We start from the raw sequence: 20,949 nt of genomic DNA on the forward strand, positions 1-20,949 counted from the left end.
CCTCTGTGTGCTGCCCCTGCGGTGCCTGCCCAGCAGTGTCTCAGGAGCTCGGAGGAGGGGAGTGTGAGGTGCTGGGCCCCTTGCAGGTTGGGTGGCTGCTCCATGGTTAGTCAGTCTCAGGACAAAGGTCCTGAATGGCTAACCAGGGACATTGCAGGGCAGAGCAGGTCACAGGGCCCCCTGATGCGGTGGGCCCCATAGCAGTCGCAGCCAATCCTGTCAAAAGGTGCTCTCGAGTACAAAGAACATCAAACATGCAACCCTCCTGCTGTTGTAAAACTACAATTCCCATCATGCTTGGAGAAGCAAGGCTTTGGCTTTGGTGTCCAGGCATGATGGGAATTGTAGTGCTGTAACAGCTGGAGGGTTGCATGCTTGACACCCCTGACCTAGACCATCAATGTCTGCTCAGCTGTTTATCAGAGCCATGGCCTTGGTATATAGACACTTAATAGGGCGAGAAGCAGTTAGCGCCACTCATTGTGTAGTGGTAGATCCATATTACTGTAGCTCAGCTCCCATTATAGTGAATGAGAGGTACGCTGTAGCAACCCGGTGCCACCACTACACAATGGACAGAGCCATTTGCTTCCAGTGCCGTTCACAGTGCATGTGCCAGAGTAAAAAGGCATGGTGACAGCCAATCAGACATTGATGGCCCATCCTGAAAAAAAACTTAAGAAGATAAGAAATCTCTGTTTGTGACCCCCGCTTATCTAGCGTCAGCCATCAATGATAACTGTTGCTAGTTGGAATATCCATGTAGATTCACAGTATTGATAAATCTGCCCAGAAGACTTCTAATAATCAAAGGTATTTAGTATTTATATTAGGCTAGGTTTACACATGGTAACCCACCGGGTCACAGAACGGCCGGTGTGAGTGAAGAACATCCTGGTTGGTACTGCAGTACTGGCCAGATGAACTTCACGTATGATGAATAGGGATGTGGCGGGATGCGATGTGTGCCCGCATCCCAATTCACCATAGCACACATTGGAAATTGCAGCCGGAGCCACACTTTCCATTGTGTGAACTGACAGTTATGTGCAGCCACTACTCAATGAATAGCAGACGCACAAAACTGAAATGTCAGTTTTCTGTGCGACCGCTTGCAATGCTTGCAATCTGGCCAGGATTCCATTGACTGCAGTGCAACATAAATTTTCTATTAATCAAAGCCGTTGTTGCAAATCGGCAACAACGGCCATGATTGATAAAAAATTTACGTTGTGTGAACTTATCCTTATACTGTAAGAGCTTCTAATATCTAAATACAATAGAACAGGTCAGATTGCCAGAACATTACATCAGCTATTATTCTGTATTCTATAGCAAGAACATTGAACAAAGCTGGCGACAAGTCTCCTTTTAAGCTTTCCATTTCCCAGTATTATGTTCAAAGAATTTAACGCATAGCAAACAGAAGTATAAATATAAATATAATGGGTCCATTGTAAATCGTTCCCTTTAAGGAGAGTCAGCATCAGAGTATAGCAGAAAAATGTATTGACTATAAGTAATAACGCTATGGTTTTGGTGGCTCTGATGTGGATATCTAGATTAGGTCTATGGAAGCTATCGCCACTTCTCTCCATCTTCTTCATGTGTCTGCAGATAGATGTTATAATGGCCGCCAGTGATGCAAAAGATAGAAGAAAACCCAAAGAAGACAAACCCATAAAAGCTTCATATAAGCAAACGCATCTTGGTGCAATGACGGATGCATTTTTAAGGGAGGAATTGAAGGCCATGTTTGACCGATTTGTCTCCGATACATCCCAAGAGAAAGTAAGACTCAACAAGAAGGAGATGAGAATGGATGGAAGAAGAAGCCCTATCACCATCTTGGGGAATCTTCTCTGGACATACACGTAGAGTTGGTGTTTTAGGTTCGCAATTCTGAAGCAAAAATTTACAGAGAGCCAAGTAGAAATCCAGATGTTACACGACATTATAGCCAGACACACAGCCGTGCTAACCCTTTGGACGTCATACGTGACCACCACATGGATAGGTGGCAACTGCACAATATAGCCACAAAGTTTAAGGACTTCATATAGAGAGCTGAAGAAGCTGATGCCACAGATCAGTCCATCGGACATGCTCATACTTTTGTTTTTCACCCATTCTAGGCCATTCACGACAAGAATGAAGGTATTGCCTAAAAGCGAACACAATAGAGCAATGATATCAATGACTGCTAGCTCTATGGTCAACATGTTGGCTTTGTCTGGTCTCTGACCACTGTCAGAATGGGAAAGGTCTATATACAGATCAGATGTGTCACCTTGAGGACAATGCAAATATTCTCGCTTTGCAAGTGGACACCTAACACTTCTATTGTGTTTAACCCATGCTGGGATTGTCACGTGAAAATTTAGTTAATGCTCCCAACAAACAAAGAGGACTGAGCAATAAGATGAACAGACATCAGTAGGATGGTTGATAGATTGGTTCTGTCTTGTCTCTCGGGAACTTTTACCGAAGTTAGAATGACGTGTCTGCGAAAGGTCCATATAGACAGGATGGTTGGGAGACATATTATGGATGACAATAGACGAGAAACAATGCAAATACAGTAGTGTCTCTCATGCAAATGGGCATCTAACTACTCTCTGTTAAATGGAACCTGTCACGAAGATCCTCCGACCTGATCGCCATGCAATCAGGTATCCATTGAGTTGACCATGTCGGGTTGGTAATGTGTACGACGATTATTTGGATATATTATAGCTCTATAGTATCTATCTTTATTGTATCTACATCTTATCAACTTTATAGTATATTACTTTATTGTACATCTTTTTCTTTGCAGTTTCCAGTGCTATCTTCCTTTCCTTCGGGAGGGCAGGTTTAGACTACGTAATTCTTGCAGATAAATTCCTCTGAATTCCGTTGCCTGTACGCGCTCACGGCCGCGCGCCTCTCCGCCCATGCCATAGACACCATTCTATGCACGGGGCGGATTCTGTATTCCGCCGAAATAATTGACACGTCAATTCTTTCGGCAGATAGCGGATTCAGCCGGCCCATATAATGGTGTCTATGGAGCCAGTGGAAAGGCGCGCGGCCGTGAGCGGAATTCGGTGGAATTTATTTGTGAGGATTCCGTAGTCTGAACCCGCCCCAAGAAGGTATTGTCCTGCATAGACCATGACCCAGCCCTGGTCCTGTTTCTGTGTTCAGCTCAGAAGGTTTATACCCGTAGCTCATATTTCTAGAGAATAAGAGGATAAAAACCCTCCATGGAGCTCTAATGGCTACCCTAATGTTGTTGGTTTTGAATACAAATATATCTAATATACAACATAATAGAACTGATAAAACTTCAGAAATAAGACTATGAAGGATTACTGGTTGGGGAAGCATTGTTTAATAACTCACAATCCAGAATGTCCGATACTTCTGGTTTCTCTGGCTATGGTCGGCGCTAGTATAGTGGATATTATGTTAGCGATAAAACACGAGGACAGACGCTTCAGTGATTTCCCTGCTCGTACTGGATCCTCTGTGTGTCCCATATCCATCCCAGTCCCACGCAGCAAAGTCTCCGCATTGGCGAGGGTTGTTTTCTGGGAAATATCCCCCACCTCCGATGCAGAACTGAGAATATAGAGAGTTTTATCTTCTATTATTTACAGTCATTATAAGAAAAAATCATACAATTCCAGCAAATCCTACAGCAAGGACTTCCATCGTAGATGAGTGATATACTTACATGTTCAGTATTACACCCGATCGCTTTCATCCCAGGACACAGGGCCAGTGCCGCCTTCTCATTGTTAAAAACCCGGAAATGAATATAACCAGGAATGTACTGAGCTGTGAACGTATAGGAGTATACACTTTAAGAGGAATGACAGCAAGCATACAAATAATTCCATCACCCCCCAATACAGCCTATAGTAACACTGTGTTATCCTTACTTATTATTATAAAAGAATAATCTAATTGTTTAAATCACTGTCTGCAATAGTGTCCCTAAGGCTATGTTCACACTACGTATGAGTCCGGCCGTAGTTCGTACACAGCCGTACATGTGCGGCTGAAAGTACGGCCGTGGTAAAAATAGACATGCGGCCGGATCGCGAACATGTAGGCGAACCGCGAACATACGCCCGTAGTAGAGTTATGCTTCCCTAGCTTGTTTCGAAGTGATCTGAAACAGGTCATTTACTTGGAAATCTTCGCCCAGCCCAATAAAACACACAGAACCTTTTGGATCTAAAAATCAAGTTCAATTTGACTGAAATATGTATTCCGTACGGGACCGCATGGAAATCCACGGCCGTGAGTCGGAACATTTCCGTCCTCAAACAATGGTCTTGTTCATTTTTCACGGCGCCGTATACGATCCGGCCGTAAGCTCATACGTAGTGTGCATTGTGCGTGCGTATATCGTATACTTTCAAGCGAACGCATCAACCTCAAAACTACGTGCGTATATTCGCGGTTCGCACTACGGCCGTAAAAATACGTAGTGTGAACATAGCCTTAAGCTGTATACTTTATACTATACACACACTAGCCTGCAAGATCTGTGCATGTTAAAAGAGTACTCCGGCGAAAATCTTTTTTTTCAAATCAACTGGTTTCAGAAAGTTATATAGATTAGTAATTTACTTCTATTTAAAAAAAAATTATGTCTTCCAGTGCTTATCAGCTGCTGTATGTCCTGCAGAAAGTGGTGTATTCTTTCCAGTCTGACACAGTGCTCTCTGCTGCCACCTCTGTCCATGCCAGGAACTGTCCAGAGCAGCAGAGGTTTTTATAGGGATTTGCTACTGCTCTGGACAGTTCCTGACATGGACAGAGGTGGCAGCAGAGAGCACTGTGTCAGACTGGAGAGAATACACCACTTCCTGCAAGACATACAACAGCTGATAAGTACTGGAAGACTAGAAGTAAATTACAAATCTATATAACTTTCTGAAGCCAGTTGATTTGTAAGAGAAATATTTTTGTCGGAGCACCCCTTTAAATATATTACATTTTGACCACGTCTTTCCGAATGTGGCCCATAGAGGGAGCAACTGACCACCCGGGTCCCACTCACAGCACCCCCAGCTATTAGAGAGACAGTTCTTTACTTACATTTTGAGTCAGGAGCGTAATAGTTAGTTGTCTTTGTTTCATCTCCATGGTCATAGACAACTGGCACGGCTGGTCCATTATCTCTTTGGCAGGTGCCAATATTATATGCCACAGGGTATTTCTAGGGGAAGATAAAGTATAATAGGTAACCCATTTAGGAGCCTCTATGGGTCATGAATGATAGGTTTCCTTTAGGAAATAGATGCCAGTGCCAAGTCTATGGGGTGCCATTTGTTTGACACAAAACCTATTATTCAGCATAACATGTAACTTTATGCCACAAAATACAATTTATGTGTCGCACAGAATTTTGTCATACAGAATACTGTATATTTTTTCAAGAAAAATGTATTTTGTGACACAGAATTTTATTATTTTGGAGAGATTGTTTAGCTTGGTATGATATCCCCAGTCAATGTTATAAGACTCCTTGATAGAATGAGACTTGACTTGAAAGGACATATTCTTGCTCAAGAGATGTGAGAGCTATTTTGCATATCCTTTCTTCCCAGAATTCCCAGTGGAGCAGCAATGGTCTGTAAGTCTCCACCCATCTTTACTACAGACTCTCCTTAAGGAGAATTATTATCCCTTGAAGCCAGGTCAATAGGCTTCTCACTAGCCAGCCAACACCCTGCTTTGCACTGAAGAGGGGCCACAACCCCGAAACAGCTGTCTGCTGATGGTAAGTCTTATCTTCTGGAGAAATTGTTTGGCTTGGCATAATATCCCCAGTCAATGTTCTAAGATTTCTAGACAGAGTGAGACTTGACTTGAAGGGATGTCTGTTTGCTCAATAAGAGCTATTTTACATATCCTTTCTTCCCATTTGTAAAGTCCAAAAATTCAACGGCATATAAGGTGAAAGTAATCCAGGTCTATTCAGCCAAGTATCAATATAATGTTTTGACCAGGAAACCAGACATACTCGAAAAAAACCATTATTGGTCGAAACGTTGTATTGACACTTGGCCGAATAAACTTGGATTACTTTCACCTTGGACTTTCTTAGTGTATTGGTTCACCTTACTGGAATTGTAAACTTCTGACATGTATCCTCCCTATCTACCAAGAGCCTAGAGATCTCTTGGTGCTGCTGGACCCCCTATTCTACCGAATTTTACTTTGTCACACAGAATTTTGCCAAAACTTGATTTTCTGCCACGAAATTTGTAGGATTTACTGCAATTTTTTCATTTTTAATAAATATGGCACAGATTTAGTAAATATGCCAGATACTCCATTCTTAAAGCGAATGTACCACTAGTACATCGCGTTTTAATTTTTTTACGTGAACAGACCGGTGCAGGGTTGCTGTAGCTGTGGTCCTTTTTTTTAACTGCCGCTTTGTCCCTGTGCACGGCACCGGTCTATTACCGAGCACCAGCCCCGCATGAAGCACTGGTGGCGGGCCCGCTGATCCCCAGTGTGATGATCTCCCCTTCATTGATTCTGTATTGGCGCCGGTCTGTTCATGTGATAAACAAAAAAGCAATGTACCTAGTGGAACATTGGCTTTTATAAATCCCCCCATTATGTCACAAAATCTATATCACAAAATAATATTGTGTGCAAAAAAAAAAAAAGTTTTGTGAGAAAAAAAATGAATTCTGTAAATTGTCTGAAAATATCCATTATGCTGTAGATTTTCTTGCAGACTCTCGTAATGGTGGTGTGTGATTATACTATATATTACAGCTGGCTGACTGCATTTATTTCATGGAATCATACAATAATTCTGTTCCTACCCTTACAATGGTGGTGGTGGTGGGGGTGGGGGTGGGGAGAACGCCAAGGTTTTTATTAAACTTTTAATAAAAGTCCCACAATCTTCTTCCAGGAATCTGTGTAACTTGTTTACCATACTCGTGGAACTTAAAGGGTTTATTCGAGGATAAAATTCATAAATAAGGGTATAACAACCTATAAAAGCATCATGAGCCTGAGGCATATTGGAGGGGGTAAGCTGACAGGGAAAATTTTTTTCTTTCTTATTGTTTTTTTTTCTTTATTATATCTTTCATTATCTCCCGTAGCATGTGACAACCTAACCATGAAATACCTGGTATAAATAGAAGAGATTGTCGCCATGTGACTGCAGGAAGCCATTATTTGTTCGATATCTTAGAAGAGCTGAAATCCTCCAAAGAGAGGGGGGTGTTTTATTAGGTACTTGCCATATACCAACATCTTTTGCCCTGACATCGTAATATCCAGGGTTCTAGAAGAAGTGACCAAATAGGTTTATGTTACAGAAGAGAAACGTTTTATTACAGTATATATAGATACTGTATATATACCTTGTAGTCATCACTGGTGGCTCCTTCCGCAGTTCCGAATATAGCATAATTTGCCCAGTTACCCTCGCCTTCTGGGACATTCCGGTTGTTACCTTGCTGACTAGACCAACGATCTCCATCAGTGCATTTCCCATACATATTATTCTCATGTACACTGGCCACCAATGTCCAGCCTCCACCATTGGTAGTCATGTCACAGTATGTCTGGTAGGTGGCTCCATTTACTGTAGTCAGAGTATAAATCCCATCTAGTAATAAAATCATAATTGTTACTCGTATATATTGCCATACTGAAATGAGTTGATATAGATTGTAAGTAGCCGAGCGAAGAGAAGGATTTAAAATTTCTGATTTAATCCAGAGGTCAGCTGGCTAGCCAGTAGACATACCATGGTCTCCATTGTAGATGACCACCAGAATCCCCTGTTTTAGGACATCAGTGCAAGTTCCTGACTGAGAACACATGCACACTTGGCACACAATGGCATTCGTCCGCTATGTGATGTGTATGCAGGGGCGGGCTGGGCCGGGGGGCAGGGGGGCATGTGCCCCCCGGGCCGGTCTTACTCAATATCAATGGGCCGTGTGTTCCGGATACAGGTTAGGGGCTGCAGCGGCCGCCTACCCTGTGTGCGGAGGAGAATGAAGTCCGCCTCTGCTCCCCCGCTCTCACCCCCCCCCCCCCCGGCCGCAGGTTAAAGGACCCAGGGCCGCAGCGGCCGGCCGTTCACCTAGCAACAGGCCGGAGGAGGATGTCTGGCTCTGTCCCCGCCCCCAGCCTCCTTCCAGCTCCTGCAGCCGCACTACCCAGCCAGCGTCAGGCTGGAGGAGAAGGAGGGGGATGCCGTCAGACGGGAATCCCAGGCGCACTAATAGCAGACAGCCCATTGGCTGTCTGCCTTGTCAATCACCGCCACGCTGTTTCCGGCCACCCGCGCGCTAGTGACGTCACGCGTCTGCAGCGGGGAGAAGAGGAGCTGTGCGCAAGCCTGCCAGATCTCTAGGTGAGTATAGGGGATCCTTTACCCCCAATACTGCTCTACTACTACCCCCAATACTGCTCTACTACTACCACCAATACTACTCCTAATACTGCTCTACTACTACCCCCAATACTGCTCTACTACTACCCCCAATACTGCTCCTAATACTGCTCTACTACTACCCCCAATGCTGCTCTACTACTACCTCCAGTACTGCTCTACTACTACCCCCAATAGTGCTCTACTACTACCTCCAATACTGCTCCTAATACTGCTCTACTACTACCCCCAATGCTGCTCTACTACTACCCCCAATACTGCTCCTAATACTGCACTACTACTACCACCAATACTGCTCTACTACTACCTCCAGTACTGCTCTACTACTACCCCCAATAGTGCTCTACTACTACCTCCAATACTACTCCTAATACTGCTCTACTACTACCCCCAATGCTGCTCTACTACTACCTCCAGTACTGCTCTACTACTACCCCCAATAGTGCTCTACTACTACCTCCAATACTGCTCCTAATACTGCTCTACTACTACCCCCAATGCTGCTCTACTACTACCCCCAATACTGCTCCTAATACTGCACTACTACTACCACCAATACTGCTCTACTACTACCTCCAGTACTGCTCTACTACTACCCCCAATAGTGCTCTACTACTACCACCAATACTACTCCTAATACTGCTCTACTACTACCCCCAATACTGCTCTACTACTACCCCCAATACTGCTCCTAATACTGCTCTACTACTACCCCCAATGCTGCTCTACTACTACCTCCAGTACTGCTCTACTACTACCCCCAATAGTGCTCTACTACTACCTCCAATACTGCTCCTAATACTGCTCTACTACTACCCCCAATGCTGCTCTACTACTACCCCCAATACTGCTCCTAATACTGCACTACTACTACCACCAATACTGCTCTACTACTACCTCCAGTACTGCTCTACTACTACCCCCAATAGTGCTCTACTACTACCTCCAATACTACTCCTAATACTGCTCTACTACTACCCCCAATGCTGCTCTACTACTACCCCCAATACTGCTCCTAATACTGCACTACTACTACCACCAATACTGCTCTACTACTACCTCCAGTACTGCTCTACTACTACCCCCAATGCTGCTCTACTACTACCCCCAATACTGCTCCTAATACTGCTCTACTACTACCTCCAGTACTGCTCTACTACTACCCCCAATACTGCTCTACTACTACCCCCAATACTGCTCCTAATACTGCTCTACTACTACCCCCAATAGTGCCCTACTACTACCACCATCAATACTACTCCTAATACTGCTCTACTACCCCCAATAGTGCCTTACTACTACCCCAATACTACTCCTAATACTGCTCTACTACTACCACCAATACTGCTCCACTACTACCCCCAATACTGCTCCTAATACTGCTCTACTACTACCCCCAATACTGCTCCTAATACTGCTCTACTACTACCTCCAGTACTGCTCTACTACTACCCCCAATACTGCTCTACTACTACCCCCAATACTGCTCCTAATACTGCTCTACTACTACCACCAATACTGCTCTACTACTACCTCCAGTACTGCTCTACTACTACCCCCAATGCTGCTCTACTACTACCCCCAATACTGCTCCTAATACTGCTCTACTACTACCTCCAGTACTGCTCTACTACTACCCCCAATACTGCTCTACTACTACCCCCAATACTGCTCCTAATACTGCTCTACTACTACCACCAATAGTGCCCTACTACTACCACCATCAATACTACTCCTAATACTGCTCTACTACCCCCAATAGTGCCTTACTACTACCCCAATACTACTCCTAATACTGCTCTACTACTACCACCAATACTGCTCCACTACTACCCCCAATACTGCTCCTAATACTGCTCTACTACTACCCCCAATACTGCTCCTAATACTGCTCTACTACTACCACCAATACTGCTCCACTACTACCCCCAATACTGCTCCTAATACTGCTCTACTACTACCCCCAATACTGCTCTACTACTACCCCCAATACTGCTCCTAATACTGCTCTACTACTACCCCCAATACTGCTCTACTACTACCCCCAATACTGCTCCTAATACTGCTCTACTACTACCCCCAATGCTGCTCTACTACTACCTCCAGTACTGCTCTACTACTACCCCCAATAGTGCTCTACTACTACCTCCAATACTGCTCCTAATACTGCTCTACTACTACCCCCAATGCTGCTCTACTACTACCCCCAATACTGCTCCTAATACTGCACTACTACTACCACCAATACTGCTCTACTACTACCTCCAGTACTGCTCTACTACTACCCCCAATAGTGCTCTACTACTACCTCCAATACTACTCCTAATACTGCTCTACTACTACCCCCAATGCTGCTCTACTACTACCCCCAATACTGCTCCTAATACTGCACTACTACTACCACCAATACTGCTCTACTACTACCTCCAGTACTGCTCTACTACTACCCCCAATGCTGCTCTACTACTACCCCCAATACTGCTCCTAATACTGCTCTACTACTACCTCCAGTACTGCTCTACTACTACCCCCAATACTGCTCTACTACTACCCCCAATACTGCTCCTAATACTGCTCTACTACTACCACCAATAGTGCCCTACTACTACCACCATCAATACTACTCCTAATACTGCTCTACTACCCCCAATAGTGCCTTACTACTACCCCAATACTACTCCTAATACTGCTCTACTACTACCACCAATACTGCTCCACTACTACCCCCAATACTGCTCCTAATACTGCTCTACTACTACCCCCAATACTGCTCCTAATACTGCTCTACTACTACCACCAATACTGCTCCACTACTACCCCCAATACTGCTCCTAATACTGCTCTACTACTACCCCCAATACTGCTCTACTACTACCCCCAATACTGCTCCTAATACTGCTCTACTACTACCCCCAATACTGCTCTACTACTACCCCCAATACTGCTCCTAATACTGCTCTACTACTACCACCAATACTGCTCCACTACTACCCCCAATACTGCTCCTAATACTGCTCTACTACTACCCCTAATACTGCTCTACTACTACCCCCAATACTGCTCTACTACTACCCCCAATACTACTCCTAATACTGCCCTACTACTACCCCCAATACTGCTCCTAATACTGCTCTACTACTACCACCAATACTGCTCCACTACTACCCCCAATACTGCTCCTAATACTGCACTACTACCACCACCAATACTGCTCTACTACTACCCCCAATACTGCTCTACTACTACCCCCAATACTGCTCCTAATACTGCTCTACTACTACCACCAATAGTGCCCTACTACTACCACCATCAATACTACTCCTAATACTGCTCTACTACCCCCAATAGTGCCTTACTACTACCCCAATACTGCTCCTAATACTGCACTACTACCACCACCAATACTGCTCTACTACTACCCCCAATGCTGCTCTACTACTACCCCCAATACTGCTCCTAATACTGCTCTACTACTACCCCCAATGCTGCTCTACTACTACCCCCAATACTGCTCCTAATACTGCACTACTACTACCACCAATACTGCTCCACTACTACCCCCAATACTGCTCTACTACTACCACCAATACTGCTCTACTACTACCTCCAATACTGCTCCTAATACTGCTCTACTACTACCCCCAATACTGCTCTACTACTACCCCCAATACTGCTCTACTACTACCCCCAGTACTGCTCTACTACTACCCCCAATACTGCTCCTAATACTGCTCTACTACTACCCCCAATACTGCTCTACTACTACCCCCAGTACTGCTCTACTACTACCACCAATACTACTCCTAATACTGCTCTACTACTACCCCCAATAGTGCCCTACTACTACCCCCAATACTGCTCTACTACTACCCCCAATACTGCTCTACTACTACCACCAATACTGCTCCCAATACTGCTCTACTACTACCCCCAATGCTGCTCTACTACTACCCCCAATACTGCTCCTAATACTGCACTACTACTACCACCAATACTGCTCTACTACTACCTCCAGTACTGCTCTACTACTACCCCCAATACTGCTCTACTACTACCCCCAATACTGCTCTACTACTACCCCCAATACTGCTCTACTACTACCACCAATACTGCTCCCAATACTGCTCTACTACTACCCCCAGTACTGCTCTACTACTACCCCCAGTACTGCTCTACTCCTACCCCCAATACTTCTCCCACTACCATTCCTACTATTACCCCCACTCCTGATACTACTACTACTACTCCCAAAACTGCTACTCCCCTTATCTACTACTACACCCCTCACCTTCTACGCTTCTACTGTTACTACACCCCTTATCCACTATGCCTCTACTACTACACCCATCATAATTAGCAAAAAAAAATAATAAAAATAAAAAAATCGAGATTTAAATCTAGAATTGAGAAAAAAAAATAAATCGAGATTTAATGTTTTGCCCATATTGCCTACCCCTAGTTCCAGCCATAAGGTAAGGATGGGCGTTGGAGTTCCAGCTGTCAGGACATGAGTTGTAGTTCCAGATATGAGGTCAGGATGGGAGTTGTAGCTGCAGTTATGAGGTCGGGATAGGAGTTGTAGTTCCAGCTGTGAGGTCAGGGTGGGAGTTGTAGTTCCAGCTGTGAGATTTTTGCTACAACTGGGGGCACACAGATTGGGGAACATATGACATAATGACACCATAAATGTTTATAACATAGAGCGATTCTCTGCCTAATCAGATATCGCCCCATGTTACATGACCAGCAATCAGCTCACTTGTCGGCTGATTGTGCACTTTAAGGCCGGGTTCACACACAGGGTAAGACACCGACCGTTCTGTGACCCAGCCATGTGCACCCCCATCCCAATTCAACATTGCACACAATGGAGAGTGCGGCCGGGGCCGCACTCTCCATTGTGTGAACTGTCAGTCTTGTGCGGCCGCTATTCAATGAATAGCAGCAAAACAAAACTGACGTGTCAGTTTTCATTGCAGCCGCTTGCAATCCCGGACGGAGTGTATATGTGTATACACTCCGGCCAGGATTCCGTTGTCTGCAGCACAATGTAAATTATCAATTAATCATGGCCATTGTTGCAAATTGCAACAACAGCCTTGATTAATTGATAATACGTTGTGTGAACATAGACTAAACCTGTCCACCTGCATCCACCTGCATCCACCATTGGCTATGCATTTCTCTGTGTAATGGGGGCAAAGAGGGTTTAACTATTATATGGACACACAGAGAGGGGTTTAATTACTATATCTGATTGGTTAGGCACAAAGAGGGTCTATCCTCTATATATGGAGGCACAATGGGGGGCTTATCCGCTATATGAGGGTACAGATTGGGGGTGTCTTTCTATTATATGAGGACCAGGGGCGCATTAAGGGTACCACAGGACCCGGGCAGTTTAGAAATTGTGGGTTGTAGTATTGTACAGTGATATAGACACATATATACAGACATATATGACCCATATTGCCCCTGGCACCTGACAGTCTCACCATAAGAAGCAGCAGAGACAGACAGGTAGTCTGTCATCACCAGCAGCTGCAACATCTCTTCCGGTTGCCCCTTTTATCCTCCCTGGCATGTCCTCCTTGGTAGGCACACTTTGACACCGCCGCTCCTGACCCTCGGCGACAAGGGTGCACCACATGACCCGGACGTCCAACACGGACGCTACTCTGTTTGGGGGTAGCTGTGGAGATTGGGGGCTAGCAATCAAAAGGGAGACTAGACGGCATCAATCAGTGTGGTGCATTCCGGCTGAGGATATTTTCCAGCCATGAGCAGTGGTGTGCGTGGCTGTGTTATAATGGGGGCAATCTCCCTGGGTCCCCCGGAGCCCAGGGCCCTGGGCGGTAGCACAGATTGCCCTCATTATAATCTGCCTATGATGAGGACATAGAGTGAGCCTGCCAGCCTGGATCTAAATACTATGGGGGGCATAAAGTGGGCACTGTTATAGTGTGGAGCAATAGAGATGGGGAGTGTATAGAGGTAAGGGTGGTGCTGGAGCCAAGAGTCTAACATGTTTCTCTGGTTAATTCTGCATAGACTATTCATGGACTGGAGTAGTCTTTGTGATGGCCGGGCCAGATGGAGATGGAAAGCGAAACAACTTTGCTTAACAACACATCACCTGCAACTCACACAGAGAAGACGCCTTGGATGTAACTGCACTAGTATATCCGGGTATGATTAGTAATATTTGTTTATATGGTGGATTCTATCAGTCACCATACAGAACACAGGTGTCAGCTGTGGCCCTCCAGCTGTTACCATCATGATGTAGTTTTGCAGCAGCTGGAGGGTAGTGAGTTTGACCCTCCGGTATAGTGGTATCAGTTGCTATGTTGTGAGTAGAGATGAGCTAATCTACAGTAGGAATGGAGCGAAGCGCTTTCTATCTGCATTCAGCTTATCAGGCTGCAGGCTTTGCAGTCCGCTCTGCTTGCTGCCGCTTCTCCCTGGGTGCTGGGATCCAGTTTCCCAGGACTGGATCCATCTTTTCCCAGCACTCGGGGAGGAGTGACACAGAGTAGAATAGCCCACAGTCTGATAAGCTGAATGCAGATATAGGAATGAGGCACTTCACTTCATTTGTACTGTAGATTCACTCATCTCTAATTGTAATGATGGTGGTGGTCATGGTGCTGATAACTGATGGCTATTTAGACATGTACAGTATTAGGCATAGAAAAATGTTTTATTTTAATTTTATATATGTGTTTTTGGTTTTTCTTTATAAATCCTAAAATTTGCTGTAACCTGTAGCTGAAATATGTGCCCCATGCTGGGCCCATCAGCTACAGCACAATCCTCATACTGCCTGATAGATATTAGACAGACATGTGATAGATAGATAGATAGATAGATAGATAGATAGATAGATAGGAGAGAGAGAGAAAGATTATAGATAGATAGGAGAGAGATGATAGATACATAGATAAGAGATAGATAGATAAAGGAGATAGATAGATTTAATAATAGGTAAGGGCCAGAGTTGTCCTTGAAGGATGGGCCGCTGGCCTGCTACTCATGGGCCACTGCTATGTGGCTGCCCCCCAGGCTAAAATTTGCCAGCCAGCCCCTGTGTGTATAGCCAGCTATGTTGTCAGGTTGGGGACAGGAGGATACAAGACAGGTGAGTCCCTGTGCTGGCACCCGCCCTGCTGTCCCTCCCAACTTACCACAACTGCCCTAAGTGGCAGCAGACAACTGGGCAACAGGTGAAAACACAGAAACACGGACAATACCAACAAACACAATGAATCGTAGTCAACAAGTTGGTAGTCGCAGTGCCAAATCAGAAGTCAAAGGGGAAGTCGAGAAGCCAAAAAAGAGAATCAGGGAACCAGGAAATAAATCAAGATAAACGCTAGGTCAAGGGATACTGAGGCTCTATCGCAGGCAAGGGAGCATGCTAGGGGTAGTAGTCTAATGGAAGCCGGAGTCCCAGCCCCAGGATGTGATTGGGGCTGAAACTCCAGCCTCCAGCACACACAATGGAGCTGACTGGCGGTGCCGGCCTCCAGTCAGCAAGTACTTAGTAGAATTAGCTGTGCCGGCCGAGGAAGAGAAGTCCCGGCTGCGGCACAGTAACCATGGACGCCGAAGACCCACTAGCAACCGGCCGCGCTGATTGTCAGGTTCACCGTCTAAGAGGCCAGCCGGCAGTGCGGGGAGCCGGCTTGTGACATATGTACTACATTAGTGCTCGCTGTAAGGAAAATACAAAGCTGACTGAAACTCCATCTAGCAAAATGAGTAGTTTGTCAGGGGTTATGGGTTTGTCTTTAATAAACGCATGTTCACATTGAGGAATAGGCAAGAAATTTCAAGCAAAATCCGCACTTAATTTTACACGCATTCTGCTTGAAATTACGTCTGTAAAATATGTACAGAGCAATGGCCCATTGTGTTCAATGGGAAGCTCCGCTCTGTCGTTCACTCGGTGGAATTTACGTATGGAATGTTCCAGACAAATTCCACTAGAGAAATCCCATAGAAGTCACTGGGGCTTTGAATTTACACTTTCCTCTTGAATTTTATCAGAGAAGAAGAAGAAGAAATTTCAAGCAGGAAACTTCAATTCCTCATCTATTCCTCAGTTTGAACATACCCTTACTCCTTTAGGCCCCGTTCACACTAAGCAAAAGTGTGTCCTGCGGTGAATGAATGGAAGGGTATGCGCGCATCCGCTTCCTCCCCTCTCCGCTCAAAGAATTGAAATGTCATTTCTTTGAGAGGAGATCGGCGGGAGCGGACGCGCGCTTTCCCATTCCCTTTTTTGCTCAATGTGAACAGGGCCTCATAGTAAACCGGACATACTTTTATGCTGACTGAACCATAAGTCAATGGGGCGGTCCCTGGTGGCTTTTTCACTCCCCACAACATTGATTGATAGATCTCTCCCTGTTTGGCCATAGGGAGATTTATATAAATAGGCAGAAGCTTCAATGACTTGTGGTTCAGGCAGCATCAAATGGATTACAGGTTCCCTTTAAGACACATCAGGGGAGATTTATCAAACATGGTGTAAAGCGAAACTGGCTCAGTTGCCCCTAGCGACCAATCAGATTCCACCTTTCATTCCTCACAGACTCTTTGGAAAATGAAAGGTGGACTCTGATTGGTTGCTAGGGGCAACTGAGCCAGTTTCACTTTACACCATGTTTGATAAATCTCCCCCATGGGTCATAAATACCTAAAAACATCCATACATTACGGTATAGATTATATAGAAGCCAGTGGATTTGCTCAATATAAGACCCCAAGTTTGCTCATCTCTATTTATCTCCCAGAATGCACCTACCTTTGGCGTCTTTATCACATAGCTTAATATCATGGCAGCTGTGATATCGCAGACAACAGGTGGTGTTTCCTGGACCCTTCTCTGGGCAAACAACCGGTGCTGGGGAAATGCTGGTTTTCGGCGGTCCTTTAGTGACACACTTTACTGTATGGATACAATGGGGGTGCGATTAATCACGGACCACCTGCCTCATTGTAATGGATTCTTGTTCAGTTTTTATTGAGGCTATGTGGTAACTTACTGCAAAGCGAGGACGGAATCATGACCATCCACAGCAAGGCAAGTCCTGCCTGCATCCTACTAGGTCCTCCTGGAAGCATTGCTGCCTGAAGGCAAAACAATCGCCATATTATGTCACTAGTCGCCATATAATAGTGATAGTAAATGACCCCCTACTCTTCTTAAAGGGGTGTCCACATCTGACTATCCACCGGACAGGGGGATAATGAGCTGATCATGGGGAGTCTGACAGCTGGGACCCTACTGGTCCCCGGATTATGGACCCCAGTCTATAGATAGAATGGAGTGGAGTTCCTTATGCACCCCACCGCTCCTTTCATTATCTATGGTTGCTACAGGAAACAGCCAAACATTGCGCACAGTCGTTTCCACAGCTCCCATAGAGAATCCCCTTTCTTGAGATTGCAGGAAACCCTCCACAAGCAACTACTTATCCCATATCCTGGGGATGGGAAAACTAAGGGGGGTTAAAGGGGTACTCCGGTGAATTTTTTGTTTTTTTTTTTAAATCCACTGGTGGGAGAAAATTATACAGATTTGTAATTTACTTCTATTTAAAAATCTCAATTATGCCAGTACTTATCACCTGCTGTATGCCCTGCAGGAAGTGGTGTATTCTTTCCGGTCTGACACAGTACTCTCTGATGCCACCTCTGTCCATGTCAGGAACTGTCCAGAGCCGTAGAAAATCCCCATAGAAAACCTCCCCTGCTCTGGACAGTTCCTGACATGGACAGAGGTGGCAGCAGAGAGTAATGGGTCAGACTGAAAAGAATACACCACTGCCTGCAGGACATACAGCAGCTGAAAAGTACTGGAAGACTTGGCACCAGTTGATTAAAAAAATAATTTTTCAGGGTATAAACCCACACACCGTATACGCAGCGTATTTACTGCTGCGATACGCAGCAAATACGCAGCAGATTAGATCTAAATAACTGAACCCAGCATCAAATCTAAGGGTACAAACACACACAGCAGATACGCAGCAGATTTGATACTGTGTTCAGTTATTTAGATCTAATCTGCTGCGTATCGCAGCAGTAAATACGCAGCGTATAAGCCATGTGTGTTTGTACCCTCAATCTGCTGCGTATTTGTTGCGTATACGGTGTGTGGGTTTGTACCCTCAACAAAGTACCAGCAACCTCCACCCACCAGCTGCTGATTGTCAGTTATCCATGCTGTGTATAGGCAGTCAACTGTCAATCAGCAGCTTGAGGGCGGAGAGAAGGGTGTGACAAGAATCCTATTCTCCTGCATATTAGGAGAACTGAATGATGTAAGTAATACACCGATCTGCTCAGCATTTCTGTCACTAGTTTATGCTGCCCTCATTTATCGCAGCATAAACCTAGTGACAGATTCCCTTTAAGAGGTCACTGTCAATTCAGCAAACATTTGTAAATCTATAATCTTAAGTGTTAAAATGCATTTGGAAAATAAATGTATTAAGTTTGTCTCACCTAAATGGACGTTCTCACTCTATAAAGTCTTGGTCGGCCTATGATCTGGAGGTAAGGGCTCTATATATTAGGATGGAAATTCCCTGGATCCTTTGATGTCCATTGCCAAGGGTGGAGTAAGAGAAATAAGAATAGTTTTATCAATTGGCTCTTGAAGGTGAAGACATGTGATGGAGAACATAAGGGCCCCTCTGTGTAGCATGCTCCCTATCTGTGTACCCACTGATACCTGGGGCAGCTATTGTCATCCTATAACAATCCCCTAGCGTGTTCTCTTCTCAGCTTTCATAAAACGTCTTTCTTTCCTGTGGTTCAGCTCAAGCGGTTGTAAAAAAGAATAGAGTTTAGATAACGTTCAGTATGATATGGCATATCCAGGAGGAAAAGAGAAAAAATATGCAGAAAAATTAACTATGCCCCCCAGCCCTTATGTGCAGTATGACTGTGATTTTCAAGCCTGGCCATTAAAGGGGAAGTCCAGAAATGTTGTTTTCTTTCATATCAACTGGTGTCAGAAAGTAATATATATTTGTAATTTATTTCTATTTAAAATTCTCACATCTTATAGTACTTAACAGCTGCTGTATGTCCTGCAGGAAGTGGTGTATTCTTTCCAGTCTGACACAGTGCTCTCTGCCGCCACCTCTGTCCAAGCAGGAATTGTCCAGAGTAGTAGAAAATCCCCATAGAAAACCTCTCCTGCCCTGGATAGTTCCTGACATGGACAAAGGTGGCAGCAGAGAGCACTGTGTCAGACTGAAGAGAATACACCTTCAGGACATACAGCAGCTGATAAGGATGGGAAGACTGGAAATTTATTAATCGGAGTTATTTACACACCATTTTGAAGAAATTTTTTTGTTTAGCTGGATAACCCCTGTGTGTGTGTGTGTGTGTGTGTGTGTGTATATATATATATATATATATATATATATATATATATATATATATATATTTATCGGGTTCTGCTTCAATAAACCCCAACTCCACCTGCTACATCTAGCAGTAAATAAGTTGGTTTCAGACTATTCGACCTTAATAAAGTAGGGGGCGCCATATCCCCTAATAAGACAATTATGGCTCTGCTTACTAAGCAGATTGTCCGGTTTCGCTTTAGTAAGCATAAAAGTGGTGACAACCATGGAGAGCCCCTTTAAACAGTATGAGGATTTACTATGACTGCATTATTGTACACTGATCTAATGGAGAATGAAGTACCACATTTATCAGAGCTTTTACTTTTCATCTATAAGAAGGTCACAGGCACACGGAGGAGATTTATCAAACATGGTGTAAAGTCAAACTGGCTCAGTTGCCCCTAGCAACCAATCAGATTCCACCTTTCTTTCCTCACAGACTCTTTAGAAAATGAAAGGTGGAATCTGATTGGTTGCTAGCGGCAACTGGGCCAGTTTCACTTTACACCATGTTTGATAAATCTCCCCCAGTGATCTTTGGTTGCACCCTAAATCACTGTGTAGCCCCAGGGTCACATGACCAGTAAACACTTGTACCCCATAGATGTGAACAAAGAAGTTTGGAGTCACTTTTTTTTCCAGGTGAACTAAGCAGGCAGAATTTTTTTTTTTTTTAATAAAAAGTAAGCATTGTGCTGTGGGCTCCCCCTTCCCCTCTCGCAGCATGCTGTCTCACACTGATACACAGTCACTGAGAGAGTAATACTGCTGCAATGCTGCAGTAATTACGGTAAGAGGGTTTTTGGTGACTGAGGTTAACAAAAATGGATAGAAACCATGTGGACAGGCAAAGGAGAACAATAAGAAGCTTGGCACGATGAAGATGCCACTTCCTACATATGGCAAGGTGCCAACACTCCCAGGTACTAGGTACATGAGATATGTAACATGCTTAAAGGAATAGTTCAGAAAATTTCTTTCAAATCAACTGGTGCCAGAAATGTGTAATTTACTTCTATTGAAAGTAGTACTAGTACTTTTCAGCTGCTGTATGTCCTGCAGGAAGTGGTGTAT

At 44.6% G+C, this 20,949-nt stretch overlaps 1 protein-coding gene and 1 long non-coding RNA gene across 2 annotated transcripts in view; one reads left to right on the plus strand and one right to left on the minus strand.

Annotated features, from left to right (window-relative positions):
- The first annotated feature begins 1,635 nt into the window (after positions 1 to 1,635).
- The window catches only part of LOC138771226 (uncharacterized), a 45,230-nt gene continuing 25,916 nt past the window's right edge, over positions 1,636 to 20,949 (plus strand). Inside the window, exons 1-2 of the long non-coding RNA XR_011359567.1 lie at positions 1,636 to 2,672; positions 5,610 to 5,782. This is a non-coding gene — a long non-coding RNA (uncharacterized lncRNA). The remainder of the gene's footprint in view (positions 2,673 to 5,609; positions 5,783 to 20,949) is intronic.
- LOC138771223 (intelectin-1a-like) lies at positions 3,361 to 20,252 on the minus strand. The gene is made up of 9 exons (XM_069950786.1): positions 20,198 to 20,252; positions 18,959 to 19,048; positions 17,494 to 17,578; positions 17,253 to 17,396; positions 7,398 to 7,645; positions 7,160 to 7,318; positions 5,098 to 5,218; positions 3,722 to 3,825; positions 3,361 to 3,606 (listed from the first exon to the last, which is right to left on the minus strand). The coding sequence occupies exons 3-9, from the start codon at positions 17,570 to 17,572 to the stop codon at positions 3,454 to 3,456; spliced, it is 1,008 nt and encodes a 335-aa protein (XP_069806887.1). The 5' UTR covers positions 17,573 to 17,578; positions 18,959 to 19,048; positions 20,198 to 20,252; the 3' UTR covers positions 3,361 to 3,453.

This window comes from Dendropsophus ebraccatus, chromosome 13, assembly GCF_027789765.1.
Source record: "Dendropsophus ebraccatus isolate aDenEbr1 chromosome 13, aDenEbr1.pat, whole genome shotgun sequence".
In the NCBI taxonomy this organism is placed as follows: domain Eukaryota; kingdom Metazoa; phylum Chordata; class Amphibia; order Anura; family Hylidae; genus Dendropsophus; species Dendropsophus ebraccatus.